The sequence below is a fragment of the Octopus sinensis genome, linkage group LG4, assembly GCF_006345805.1.
Source record: "Octopus sinensis linkage group LG4, ASM634580v1, whole genome shotgun sequence".
NCBI classification, from domain to species: Eukaryota; Metazoa; Mollusca; class Cephalopoda; order Octopoda; family Octopodidae; genus Octopus; species Octopus sinensis.
Window position 1 is genome coordinate 103,505,816 of NC_043000.1, and position 15,688 is coordinate 103,521,503.

Sequence of the window (15,688 nt, forward strand, 5' to 3'; positions counted from 1 at the left end):
CGGTGAGAATTGTGCCACCGACGGAGGAAACTGTGGCCTCTCCCAGTGAAAATAATGAGGAATTTGTGATCTTCTTTCTCAAGGGAGGGGCCGTAGAGAACTTTGTAAGAAGTTTTGAAGGTCGGGAACTGGCGGTCCCGACCTGCATTGATAGCCCACATTGGCCTCCGCAGGTGGCTGCGGAGGTCATGGAGGAGAGTTACTTTTATAAGATAATGCATGCCTTTTCTAAGGAGGAATTCAATTATCTTTTCTGGGTCCCCGATTTGCTACTGTGGGATTGCTTGCAAGCGGCGAGAGATTTGATCGGGGAGGTGGAATGAGAGGTTTTGGCGCCTCGATTGATTTAGAACTTTTTGACTACTGTAAAAGGTTCCTCATTTGTGTTTTTAAAAAAATGAGAAAAAAAGAACAGTGTTCTCGAGGGACATCGATCGTTTGATTCTCTCATCAATATCATTATTTTGCTCATCATTCATTTCATTTGTGTTGTTGTCCAGCCCGCATTTGCTTTGATCTTTGTTATACCTTTATGGCAAATTTCATGAAATAAAGAAGCTTGTTTCCCAACCATAAAGTTCCGGGTTCAGTCCCACTGCGTGGCACCTCGAGCAAATGTCTTCTACTATAGCCTCTGGCCGACCAAGGCCTTGTGAATACGAAATTTGGTAGACGGAAACTAAAATAAGCCCGTCATATGTGTGTGCCTTTGTAACTATCCGCCACCTCCGCTTGACAACGGATGATGGCGTGTTTACGTCCCCGTAACTTAGTGGTTCAGCAAAAGAGACCGATAGAATAAATGTCAGACTTATTAAGGGGTCGATTCATTCGGCTAAAAATTCTTCAAGCTGGTGCCCCAGCATGGCCCCAGTCTAATGACTGAAACAAGTAAAAGATAAACGATAAAAGATTCCAAATTAGTATGAAACATTTTTCCTTTACCAAATGGAAATTTTGGGGTTAGTAACACTTTTTATCTTCGTTGCTATTGTTGTTTAAACCCTAATGACTTATAACTTAGAGTAGACTTATAACCATAGGCGTTCCATTTACGACCATCAAGTTTTATTTTTCAAGTATATGGAACTATATCATTCAATGCTTCTTTTCTCTTTTAAACGGGTAGGGTGTGACTTGAAAGGGATTTGGCTACTATTACTAGCAGGTGAAGTGACCACATATAGAGTCCCTCATTTGCCAAAAGCCATATTGTTGCTAAAGGAAGAGCAATCTTAAAAGAAGTTACTTAATGCGCTTTCATAATTTTCCAAATTAATTTTTTTAATATTTTTTCTTTACGCGATCAGCAGCACTTGGAAATATTAGAACATTATGCTCCAGTGTAACCTTAGCTGTGACAATCAATTTGTTTCCTTGTTGTTGTTGCTGTTGTCGTTAGCACCGAGTCAGCTCCAATCGAACTAACCTCTGATCAAAAGCGCTCCACCCGTAGCCACCTTTTTTGTTATGATGTTATATCTTGGATTACATTTTCTTATGCGTAATTTCTTTCTAGGTCGTAATTTGAGGGTAATTTGATTATTTCTGGCTGGAGGAGTGACCACATAATAGACACTAATTAGTTGCTGGTTTAATTTGTCTGACGGCTTAAAATAAAAAAACAAACAAAAGAACTTGGAAGAAATAAGAAGGGAGATTATCAGATCGAGCATGAGTTTTATTTTAGAGTAGTTTCCCCTTATGTCTCGTGAGTTCTAACCACATACAACAAAATGGCAGACGTCCCAGATAGTGGGTCCTCCGAAAATCTTACTGAATCAGCTTCTCCATCTACAGATTCGGAAAATGAAGATTCTTCTCCACCCCCGCCTCCACCGAAGAAGGTAAACCACTTCTTTCATTTATTAATAATAATGTTTATCTTTTTTTTTCTTCGTACCTGAACGTTTTAATTCACTGATTAGAAGTGGTTTTCGTAATCGAATGCATAATATTATTGTTAGTATTAGTATTGTTTTTGTATGTGTTGTTTGGTTTTTCATTGTGAACATTCTCTTAAATAACTGTAATATCCTTTCGTCTTTAAACATTTTATTCATAAATTATTTGTGAAACAATTGATACAGACACAGCAAATAGACTCGTTAATTTTTTTTTTTTAGTTCCTAATCAATATGATAGCTAGTCACCAATTTAAACGAATTATTATTATTACTTTTTCTCTATCCTATTATTATTTCTAAATTTAAAGATATACCCTGTTAGTAATAAATTTAAAATTCTTGGTTTCAATATAAATTTTCGTTTGTAAAATATTTCTTCCAGAAAAACATAACAGAAATATAACAATGGCGAAAATAAATAACAGACGTGTGCGAGAGGAGAGGGAGAGGGAAGGGGAGAACCTCTGCGTGGTCGCTCGTTCGTTAGAAACAACAACCAAATCTCTCTTTAAATCACATTATATCTTATCAATAAAGACATTGAATAATGTAGTCATACATGCACAAAAATTGCACGATGGTCACGATTGGACACATTTTAATCGGAATTATACTAGGTCTGTGCCGACCTGTGGCTCAACACCAATAGCAACAAATAAATACAGGAAAGGAATTTACATATGTAGATAGCGAGGAATATTTCTATAAATTAATCATATATTTATTCACAATTTAACCCCACCCTCTCTCTCTCTCTATCTATCTATCTCTATCGTATTCAAAGTTAAATGTTAGATCGCTCGACAGACTAGAATTAGCAACCTAATCTCCTGCAAATTATACCTTATCGTCTTTAAAGGCAAACACATTGGATAATGTAATCGGAGAGTGAATGAAAAAATAATAATTGTGACTGGAATGTTTTGTGGGGGTTTTTTTTTTTAACAATATGACCGATTTCTGAATAAACAAACAACATAAAGCTAGGGGGAGGATTTCCTAAGGTCGTTATGGGCGGAAATACCATCTATTGTGTAACAATATTTAATGGTGTTTCCCGATTATTTATATCATGTTTGTTTTGTTCTTGAATATTTCGATAAATTATGGAGTTAAACGCTGAAAACAAAATACGAAACCCATTAACTAAAGATAATGTTTTTGAGATAAAAATTACACAGATAATTTAGACAAATTGTGAAAAATAATTTAAATTCTCTTTTAATGGTATGTGTTTGGTATTAATCTACTCTACCACCACTACCCTCTTTCCCGAATTTGTAACCTCCTGCCAGTGTTATGATTTAATATTTGCTGAATTTTTGAAAGTCTCTAGTCTTTTGATAATAAACTAGAAATATAAATGAATAATGAGGGGGAAAAAAGAACCTACATATGGTTTTAGTTTTTAATCTGCTGGAAATAGCAGCCAAATCTCCCTCAGATCAGGGGTTTTTTTTTTTTAAAGACGCGCACATTTTATAATGTAGCTTGCAGTAAACTAGGTTTTAAAATACATAAATAAATCGAAATACAGGATGGTTACAACTGAAATGCTCTTTATGATAGGTTTTCTTGATCAGGCTTGGTATTAAACAACAACAAACTAAATGATAGCCAAAAATCATTATTATTGAATTACCATCATCATTGGTTCTACTTTCACTTTTCCATGTTGCAATCCATTAAACATGCAGTCAGTGGAACATATTGCTGTGAGCCAATGAAGAAGCCTGTTTGAGGTTTCTCATTCTGCAAGAAGTTGTAGCTAAATCTCCTTCAAATCACAACCCTGATATTTTTGAAAAGAAGAACGCATTAGACTATGTAACCATAGCTATAAAGAATGGTTATGATTGAAACACTTTTAAATATTGATCTGCTTCATCAGGGCTAATACACAGTATAGATCTGCTCAGTCAGTGCTAATACACAGTAACAATTTCATTTCGTGTCTCTCTTTCTCCCCGCCCCCACTCTGCTTCTCTCAGGCTTGATTTTCTTAGGCTATTATGTCTCCATTTTCTGAACTTTGGTCTGTTTTAACCACATTCTTCCTTTACTGTTCACATTCCATGACACCATAGCAGCATGGCCATCATTAATCACCTTTCTCATTGCACAATCAATGATCCATATTTGTTTGTTAGGTGCAGGCATAGTTATGAGGTTGAAAAGTTCACTTTTTGCAACCACAGGGATTCCAATTCAGTTTCAATGAATGGCACATTGGGCAAGAGTTTTCTGCTATAGCTTCAGATTGACTTGTGTGACTATTGGAATATGTTTGTCTCTGTGTTTGTATTGACACCTTTTAGCTAGAGGTGATATTTGTTTATGTTCCATATAAACACTATATCCAGCTTGTTGTTCAATGTTGTAAAGATACTTGAAAACAAGTGTTAGTATACAAAGATTAGTATCATGAAGGGCATCTGGCTGTAGATTACTCAAGAAGCCTTGTCCAGTCCATGCGAGCATGAAATAGATGACATGAAAATGAAAATACCATGTCCTAGTACAAACTGAAACTAATCTATCTGTATTATCTTATTGCAATTTATCCTCTACTTTAATTGTGTGATCAATTCTCAAGCCAATATGAATGATCTCTCTGCTATCACTTCTAACATTAGAAATTGCTACCCAATCACATCCTACCATGACACATTGGATAATGTAGTTCTACGTAACCCTAAAAAGATATGACAGTCACAACGGGTTGTCTTGAATTAAACAATACTCCAATGCCCTTATACAAGTCAATCTGAAGCTATAGTAGAACACACTCACCTAATGTGCTGTTCACTAAATTTCCACCTTTCCTTTTCCCATGCTATCTTAGATAGATTTAAGTATATGGTTATTGAGCTTGCTAAAAATAGTTGCCAAAGTCCCCTCCTTTTGTACACTATCTTCTTAAAAAATAAAGACATATTGAATAATGTTTTCTTAGATACACTATGCTTGGATAAAAGATGGCATGATCATGATCGAATATCTTTGATCATTGATGTGCATGATCACAACCAACTTAAAGCTAACCAACAACAATTTCTTAGACCAATTAAATGTAACATTTCTTGACACCTGACTGCAACTTCTCTTTTATTCTTTCCAAATTCATTACTTGCCTGTGACCCTTTTCCAATATTGCAAAATCTACTGCTTTGTTTGTGTCCTCTTCTTGGAGTACAAAAGTTGTTTGCAGTATGTTGCCTGTGGCACAAGTAAATGCACACAATCCATGCTGTAAGGTGGTTGGTGATAGGAAGAGCATTCAACCATGAAACTGATGTTAAAAAACGATATACACATGAAAGATTGACATTTTTTTTTTCTCTGCTGTGTGTTTCTGATGACTGGACTTTGGGAAGTGTGCAGACACTCTACAGGCCTGTATCCTAAATAGACATAAAATGATGATGATGATGAGGAAGGTGTATCTGGTTAAACATTATAGAAGTTATTTCACTAATTGCTACTCTACATTGTAAGGAAAATTCCTTGTTTGGAATAAACTTTGTGTTCATAATCATTTACTTATCTTTCTTTTTATTTAGCATAAAATAAATTTGGTTCTTACTCTAATCTGGAACCTTGATGACCAATGAGGCTGGTTGAATGTGGTCTTTCTAACTAGTAGGAATATCAGTTAAACCTTCCTTAAATCACAGCCCACCTTCTTCAAGTAAACATTAGATAATAATATTGACCTTAAAAATGATGAGATATTTAAAGGTTGGAATGTCTTTTGATGGTAGGTCAGCTTCATCAGGATTCATGGTTGACTTGAGTGATTAACAATTGGCTGACTAGCACGTCTTATAAAGTTTCTGTTGAAGATAATGCAATTTATTGAAATCATGGCGATGGCAGTGCTGGTGACACATAAAAGGCACCCGCGCCAGACACACAAAAGGCACCCAGTACACTCTGTAAAGTAGTTGGTGCTAGGAAGTGCATCCAGACAGAAACCATGCCAAAATAGATGACTGGAGCCTGATGCAGCTCTCCAGTTTATCAGCCCTCGTCAGATTGTCTAACCCATGCCAGCATGAAAAACGGATGTTAAAGGATGATGATGATGATTTGTATTACAGACTTCTAGAAGCATTGGACCCTTCCATTTTTTTTAGCTATAGATACCATGATGATTCTCAATGGTGGAAAGAGTCATAGAAATTTTATATATTGTTTCTCAAAGATGGCTGACTGAGCTTTTAATATTGATTTTATCGTAAGAGATCCGTTTATATTATTGATATTTGACCTATCTTATCTAAAAAAAACAGTTTGTTTCTTCTGATAAACTACTATCTCATCATTAACTGTTTCTAACATTCTAAAATTATATAAACTTTGTACTTTTGGCTTCTTTATATAAACTAAAATTCTGCATTCCGATATTTCTTGTTAAATGGAGGCAGAATCACTTCTGTACTGAACACAACACCTTGTAGCATTTAATTACATCCTTTTTCTGTTCTGAGTTCATATCTCATGAAGATCAATTTTGTTGTTCATTCTCTAGGCAGGAATTTATTTTAATAAGTCTCTGTCAAAAATCCATGGTCAACTAAACAAACTGTTCCCTCCTATACAATCTATGACATTGTGCCAATATCAGCAATCATTAGTTTATTTAATTATTGAAAACAAAAAGTGTCCCTGACCTTCAGAGCTCCTTTGAGACTGGTGATTTAGATGTGGTTTATGGTCAGCTTGAAGATGTGTAAGTTGACATCTATAGGAAATACATTAAGCAAGAAGGGGATTCTCCAGACTATTGACATTCTTGATAGGTGAGGAAGGATTGGCTGCAGTGGTTAATGTTCAGTAATGTGTGTAGGGAAAAAAGGAGGATAATGAGAGGCAGAGGGCAGATAGGTATGTCAAAATTGTCCTGAATGATGATGGTGTACAACTAGGCTAGTAAGGGCCTCGATAGTAGTAATAGAAGTGGAGGAGAGAAGAAACAGTATAGCTGTTGGCAAATGAGTGTTTGCCAGACAGATGGTCGTCTTTTGGATGAGATCTGGGATGTTTGTATATGAAGCAGCAACCAAATTCAAGATGTATAGGCAAGACTTGGGCTAAGTATATTGCCAAATCAACTACAGTTCTTGATTGGTTCTGTATTTTATGGACCTATGAAAGGTGAAATAAACCTCAGCAGGAATTGAACTCAGAATCTTGTTGAGTTTGACTAATATTGATATCCAACATAAGCACAAAGCCTCACGTTTTTAATGAGAGGGTGAGAGTTTTTTATCCATGTCAGTTCTGGCTGGTACTTTATTCTTTCAACTATAGAAGGATGAAAAATAATGTCAACCCTGGCAGGATTAGAAATGGGAATGTAATGAAAAATAAGTAAATACAGGAAAGCATTTTGTTCAATATTTTACCAATTTCACCAATCCATTCAGTCAGATTATTCATAATGTAAGCTATATGTAGTCTGTCTTCACAATTCTACTAAACTAAAAAAAATTCTAGCAAACTGTTGTTAAAGGGCAGAGTTTCAGAATAATCATTCCTTTCAGAATTTTTTTTTTTAATTTCTTCAAATTTCTGTTTTAAACACACATATTTGCTTTAAACAAGTAATTACAAATGTAGATAAAGAAATATAAATTGATGTTTCTAAGATTTGCAGTTAGTTGAATAAATAGGGTTTACATTAAACAAAGCCGATAAAATTACATTCTATGTTAACTTTCCTTGAAACATTACACTTTTTTCAGAAGGCTACACTTTGCCCATCAAAAAATTGCATACAGCTTTAAGACTGTAGACTCCCCACTACTTGTAATGATAACTAACTGGGTTGGTCAAAAAGTTTGCTTTTTTGTCCTTTGCACATGCATATTTGTTAGATACTTGACACCATTTGCTTTTTACCTTTGCACATGTGTACTTGGTAGATACCTGACACACTAATGTAGTTCAACACAAACTTGTGATGAGACAAGTTGTATTTTGTGCACTTGAAATTACCCTAAAAATGGAGAAGCAAAACAAACATTACCAACACATTATGCTTTTTTTTATAAAAAAAAGCAACAGAGCAGTGGAAACCTGCAAGAAATGTGCTGTGTATAAAGAGGATGCTGTTATGGAACATGTACCAGAAATGATTTTCAAGATTTCAATCAGGAAATTTTTCTCTTCCAAGATGCACCTCACTGTCTGGCCAACTGAGATTAACTGCAACAAAGTGAAGGAGTAGGTGACAACAACTCCCATTATGCAATCAGAATGATTGCAGATATTGTCCAAATATCCAGATTCAGTGTTGAAAATCATCTGCATCAACTTGGTTACCAGGATCCCGCATCAGCTGAATGAGAGCATGGCTCCACTGGGATTCATTTGCAGAAGTGTGAAGAAAACAATTCTTTTTTTTTTTTAAGAGAATTGTGACGGGATGATAAATGGAATGTCTATAATAATGTAAAGTGCAAACAATCATGGGGGGAGGCATAGCAAACCACCACAAACAACCTCCAAAGCAGGACTTCACCCAAAGAAGGTTATGCTTTCAATTTGGTGGTGGGGTTGCAACGGTGTTGTCTTTTACAAGCTTCTTCCTACTAACAGCTGGATAAATTAAATGCAGTGATCCCCTAGAAGCATCCAGAACTTGCTAATTGTAAAGGCATTGTCTTTCATCATGACAATGCTAGATCACACACTTTTTTGCAGACACAGTTGACATTACTGGAACTTGGCTGGGAAATTTTGCTTCACCTTCCATATTTGCTCAACTTGCACTTTCAGATTTACACCTATTTCAGTCTCTTTAAAATTTATTGAAGAGGCTGGCATTCAGCTCTGAAGAAGATCTTAAAATTCACCTGGAAGAGTTTTACACAAATAAAGAAGGGAAATTCTTTGAGCAATATCCTTCCAGTCACACCAAATTAACATTTTTCACCAATTAAGAAAGGAAATTCTTTTACCTGTAAAGAAGGTAAATTCTTTGTGATTTGCCTACAAGATTGCAGAAGATACTGAAACTAAACAGCAATTATATCATTGATTGAATAAATCACTTTATATTTAAAACTTGTCTTATTTTCCTTAAAAAAGTGAACAAATGTTTTGGCCAGCCTAATATATTTTTTATAAAACCAAACTGAAATTATAATATAAAAGAAAAAGAAAAACCTAGTTATATAATAATTTATTTTAAAAGTAGAGCATCAAGGAATACATTCATAATTAAATGCTTATGAGTTTTCAGTTTTGGTACATGACTTTGCATGGCAGTGGTTAGTGTCAGGCACACAATCATGAGGTAGTGAGTTTGATTCCAAACCAGGTTATGTGTTGTGTTCTTGAGCAAAGCATTTTATTTCACAATGTTCCAGTTCATACAGCTGTAGAAATGAGTTGCAATGTTACTGGTGCCAAGCTGTATCAGCCTTTCCCTTGCATAACATCAGGAGGGGGAGGCTGGTCTTCCATAAACAACCTTGTCCGGACTTATGCCTTGGAGGGTAACTTTCTAGAATACAATCCCATGGTTATTCATGACCAAAGGATGTCATTACCTTTGCCTTTTACATGACTTAGGGAAGTGTATAGTTGACTGATTTAGCCCCAGTTCATTCCTTGTACTTATTTTATCAACACCATTGTGCATCAGTGAAGTAGTCTCTATATGCTTAATCAACCTGCTAGAGATAATAACCAAATCTTCCCTAAACTGTACCCCTCTGTCTTAAAAAAGAAAGGGAAAAGAATTGGACATACAGAATATATCTAAAAAAATCCCTGGTCATAACCAGTTGGAATGCCTTTCAACATAGTTGCTTAATAAGTGTTGGGGCTAAGCAACAACAACAATCTCAATACGAATAAAGGGTAGAATTTAACCCTTGTGGGACTTGAACTCAGATTGTGGAGGATTGAAAACTAAATATCATTAATGCACTGTTCCAACTCTCTGCCACTACACTTCCGTTATTAAATGCCACAAAACAATGTATTAGAATAGTTGTACTAAATAGGAATATTAAACCCTTTGAATTTCTCTAAATGACTCATTCTTCTTCTTTCTGGGAACTGTTAATGTAGTTAATCTTAAAAAGAAAAGAGCTACTTAAAAGCTGCCACACAGTTCAACAATCTGTTGACCTTTGCTTGTTCTGGCTTTAAGTAGACTAACGATTAATTTCTGTTTTTTTGACACTTTTTATAATTGTTAAAAACCTGAGAATTGGCTTTGCTTTTTGCTTTTAGTTCCTTATTATAAAGAAGTCCTTTGAAATTTGTTTCTTATACGTCAGTACACATATAGATTTTGATATACATTTATGCACACTCATAATGATTATTGCAGAAATACACCATGGATTATGAATGTGCATGTGCACATGTGTGTGTGTGTGTAGATATGGATGTGTGGTAAGAAGGTTCCTTCTCTAACACACTGTTTCAGGTTAATTCCCATTGTGTGGCACCTTGAGAAAGTGTTTTCTTCTATATCCCTGGACTGACCAAAGCCTTGTAAATAGATTTGGTTGATGGAAACTTAAAGAAGCCTATCTTTTATATATGTGTGTGTATCTGTGTATTATTGTCTCCTGGCCTTGACTTGAAGTGATAGCTGTAAACAAGTGTCACTGTCATGCAAGCTATGTCTTCTGTTTCTAATCTTCAATGGAAACATGTCTGTTTATTATTACCTTATTCATTACCTAAGATGGAAACAGGTGAGGGTTGATGACAGGAAGAGCATTTAATTGTAGAAAGCCTCCGCAAATTAATTCTGTCTGACCCATGCAAGTATGGAAAGGATGAATGTTAAAAAGTTGATATACATAGTAGAAAAAGAAGAGGTTCAGGAAATCCAAACAAACGCCTCAGTCAGTACATCATGCAAAATCCTGGTTAACAAACAGGATGAATAGATAGGGAAAAAAATTATCTAGTGTATTCGAAGTATTCTACACAGGCTGAAAATCCAGGAAATGTTCATCTATCACGGGATATAAAATATAAACAAAGGGATCGTGTGTATATGTGTATCTATTTCTTTACTACCCACATGGGGCTAAACACAGAGAGGACAAACAAGGACAGACAAACGGATTCAGTCATTACATCGACCCCAGTCCGTAACTGGTACTTATTTTATCAACCCCGAAAGGATGAAAGGCAAAGTGGACCTCGGCGGAATTTGAACTCAGAACGTAACGGCAGACGAAATACGGTTACGCATTTCGCTCGGCGTGCTAACGTTTCTGCCAGCTCGCCGCCTTTGTATATGTGTATCATCATCTTTGTATATGTGTATCGTGTGTATATGTGTATCATCATCATCCCCATTTAACATCCGTTTTCCATGCTGACATGAGTTAGTTTGACAGAAGATGGTAAAGCCAGAGGCTGCACCATGCTCCATTGTCTGTTTTGTTATGATTTCTGCAGTTGAATGCCCTTCTTAATGTCAACCACTTTACAGAGTGTAGTGGGTGCTTTTTGCCTAGCACTATACGTATAGGTATAGTTAAAAAACACAAACATTAAATAAATTAAAGGGTCTCCCAACACCTTTCAGTAGAATAACATTTTTTAAGAAAATGTTTATAGTTACTTTGAAGTTTCTGCTTTGTGTGCGCTTATTCTATTGGTTTCTTTTGCTGACTGCTAGGACACTGGGACATAAGCAAACCAACACTGGTTGTCAAGCAGTGGGCAGATAGGCAGGCACACACACCATATATATGATGGGCTTCTTTCAGTTTCCATGTAAAAATTACATGCACACATACACATACATATGCACATATATACACACGCTCAAGCAAATATGTGCAAGTATTGCTGTGAGGTTGAGCTCACCTACTAACCATATGGTTTCAAGTTCAGTCCCACTGTACAATATCTTAGGCAAGTCTTCTACTATAGTCCCTGACCGCTCATTGCCCTGTAGGTGAATTTGGTAAAGAGAAACTGTACAAAGCCCATTATATGAGGGGGTCCCCAAAAGTATCCGGAAACATCTGTAGGACAAGCATGTTGTAGTTCAGGCTTCCACCACTAGAAACCACTTGATGCAACCCTCAGGCATCAGTCTGCCAACCAGTGTTATCTGGTTGGATTGTGCTGCCATGTGGTGCATCTTTGTTTTGCAGTGCTTCTCTGCTGTTTGTTGATTTTTGCAATGGCTGAAATGAAGGAACAGTGTGCTTCCATGAAATTCTATTTTCTACTGGGGAAAACAGTGGCTGAAACAGTTGTCATACTTCAAACAGCTTACAAGGCCACTGCCATGAGCAAAATACAAGTTTACGAGTGGTTTGCATGCTTTAGAAATTGTCATTTGTCATTTGTCGCTTGAAGGGCAACCTTGTTCAGGGCAACCATCAACCTCCCAAACAAATGAAAACATCACGAAAATTCATGAACTGATCTTGGAGAACTGTCACTGAACAGTTGAACTTGTTGATATAATTGGTGTGTCCTGGAGCTCCTGCCAATGAATTCTGGGTGAGGAATGAAAAGAGTTGCAGCAAAATTTGTGCCTCGTTTCCTCACAGAAGATCAAGAGCAGTCATGACTGAATGCGTGTCATGAACTGAAAAAACAGTTGGAAGTTGATCCAGACCTTTTTCCGAAGGTCATCACTAGTGGCGAAAGCTGGCGCTATGGAATTTGCAGATGTGGAAGAGGTGAAGAAAAAAATGATGGAAGCGTTAAAAAGCATCATTTCGCAAGAGTTCCAACACTGCTTCAAATAGTGGAAAATGCATCTGGATCAATGCATCACTTCAAATAGAGATTACTTTGAAGGCAGCACAAGTCTAAACATGTAAGACTAAATGAATAAAATAATTCCGGTTTCCTTTGGGTACCCCCTCATATATATGCATATGTACATTTAACTGCATTTTGAGTGCTCAGGACTACTGTAGCCCTAGGCCAACCAAAACTTTGCAAGTGGATTTGGTAGATGGAAACTGAAAGAAGCCCATCATATGTATGGTGTGTGTGCCTGCCTATCTGTCTGTCTGCTCACTGCTTGACAACCAGTGTTGGTTTGTTTATGTCCCTGTATCTTAGCAGTTAGCAAAACAAACCAATAGAATAAGTAGCATACTTTAAAAGTAAATAATGAAGCTAATTTGTTCAACTAAAACCCTTCAAGTTAGTGCCCCAGCATGGCTGCAGTCCAATGAGATTGAAATAAAAGATGGTAATTATCTGTTTCCAGGTTTTATTTCACAGTGTGAATTTGGTACCTTGGGAAGCACCTTCTACTATCAGCTCAGTCAGATTCATCATTTAGCATCTGCTTTACATGCTGGCATGAGTCAAACTGTTTGACTGAAACTAGCAAAGCTGGAGGGCTGCACCAGATTTCAATCTGATTTGGCATGGTTTCTATGGCTGGATGTCTTTCCTAATACGAACCACTCCAAGAGTGTAATGGGTGCTTTTTATCTATCACTAGCACAGGTACCAGTTACATGTCACCGGTATTGACTACAACTACAATTTCATGTGACTTGATGAGCCTTGTCAAGAACAGCATATCACCAAAGGTCTTGGCCACTTATTGCCTCCATGAGGCCCAACGTTCAAAGGGTGCTTTTTTCATACCACAAGCAATGGTGTCTGTTACATGACACCAGCATTGGCCACAATTATGATTTCACTTGGTTAATGAAATTTGATAAACAGAAATTGTGATAAAAGCCCATCGGAAGGATTGTACCCATTCTTAGATATAGATCTAAACTGTTGAACCGTTTAATACTACTGCCTGTCTTTTGAGTACCTTTTGTGGAATCAACTGTATTTCTATTAAGTACCCTGTCTGAGAATAATTTCCTCCTTTCTGTCTGCTAGCTTCAGAAGCTCTCCCTCTAACCATCATCATTAATTATCATTTTTGCTTGTTGCGGAGTATGAAACATCACAAAGTAATTTCTTCTGTCTATTCCTGCTTGCTCTCATTACATTGATGTCTAACTCATGATTGGATCTAGTTTCTCCATCTACCATTAGGATGTCCTCAGTTTCTCTTTCTGGGTGTCATATCTTCCATATACAAAGACCGCAGGTTAAAATTATGTGACTAAACAATTTTAGGGAATTTTTAACTATACTAAAGAATATTAAAAGCATTCTCTGATAAGGTCATTGTTTATCGCTTTCATAATCAAGTATTGATTGTCACATTGTCCTACCATACTCTGCATTACCTGCCAAAATTTATTCTTTCTACATTACAAAAACAACAACTTTACAAACATAAAAGGAACACTAACCAATACCCTCTCACTTCAACATATGCAATTAATGGCAGTTTTTGTTTGTTACAGTCCAAACAACAACCCTGTGAGTTTCTACTGTTATGCTTGTGGCTGATCTCTTTGATGTTAGCATCAGAAATCAGAAATTGGTGAGGTGCTGCCTGTTTGGATCAGTTTCTTCTTTCTATGTTGACATTTCAACTGCAGTGCTGCATTTGTTTCCTGTTCAATAATAATGACACTTCTGTCAATTGTTGTCCTCTGAGTTGGTCTGTCTCTTGTGAACAATATGGCTATTAAGGGCACTGTAAAATCTAGTATTATTTGTAATATATTAGTTGTCCAATAAAGAGTACTGTCTGAAATTGTCAAATCTCTCCTCTTCCTAACAGTAAACTCATTCCCAAAAGTTCTCTAAGTGGAATGAATTATAATGTCCTGAGGAAGAGAAACAGTCTAATGTTTTGGGCAGAATCCTTCATGGGATTGACAAATGGTCATGTCTGAAACATTAGTTTTCTCCTTCTCATAGTGAACTTATTTACTCTAGTTTGTAAACATTTTATATCTATTATTTACCAACACAGACAGTCAGTAATTTCCTTCTTACCCTGCACGTGTAAGTGAAAGCAGGGCATTGTAATCACTCGTCTTTGTGTGTTTGCAAAATTACTGGAAAATGGCTGAGTGGATTTTCACCAAATTTAACAGAAATACTCATTGGGTGAGTGGCTCAAAATGATGAAAATTTGGTTTGATTATATTCAAACATATTTAAATACATGCATAAATATGCAACTGTATGTGTGTGTGTGTGTGTACAGTGATGGATTCGAAGGTTTCATTTATTTATGGGTTGATTTCTTAATTTCACCAGAGTATAAATATCTATAATGGTGATACTTAAAAAAAAATTCAGTTCAATTAAAAAAACATGAGTAAGCAACACACTGTAAGCCACACTATACATCTCTCATCTCATGATTTTCACATGGTTGCACGAGACTTCCTTTGAGAGTTCCATATATATATCAGGATACCAAATCAGCAACCCATTCAACTATCACATTATTCCTCCTCAAAACATTTTGGCTTTTTATATCCTGCTGCAATTCTTGCACTTCACCTCATTTGAGGATTTGATGCAATTTTCATGTTCAATCTTCGACAGCTAGCATTGTCAATAATAGGCTGCTCTACTTCTTCAATGACTCCGGCATTGGGGTCATACCTAGCCCAGGGACTTGATATGGTCACACCCATCACTGTTAGGCATCTTTGCAAACTCAGCATTGTGCCAGGTGTTGTGCTCTATTCTGGTTCTGGTTCCTGTCTATTTAGCAGAGCCAGTTGCTCAACTGCCACTAATTGCAGTGGGCAACCCACCTTAATCCATGTAGTATTCTTTCCGACATGTGTTAAACATTTTGCCTTGGTTGCAACCTTGTTGAACATGGTTTTGTGTATCACGTCCTCACCTATTTCAAAGAATGAGTTTACGGCAAC

General features: G+C 36.4%; 1 protein-coding gene across 1 annotated transcript in view; it reads left to right on the forward strand.

Moving 5' to 3' along the window:
- The first annotated feature begins 1,689 nt into the window (after nucleotides 1-1,689).
- The window catches only part of LOC115210394 (sorting nexin-4-like), a 35,190-nt gene continuing 21,191 nt past the window's right edge, over nucleotides 1,690-15,688 (forward strand). The window contains 1 exon segment of the mRNA XM_029778983.2: nucleotides 1,690-1,847. Within this exon segment, the coding sequence (XP_029634843.2) occupies nucleotides 1,737-1,847 (111 nt within the window). The 5' untranslated portion in view covers nucleotides 1,690-1,736.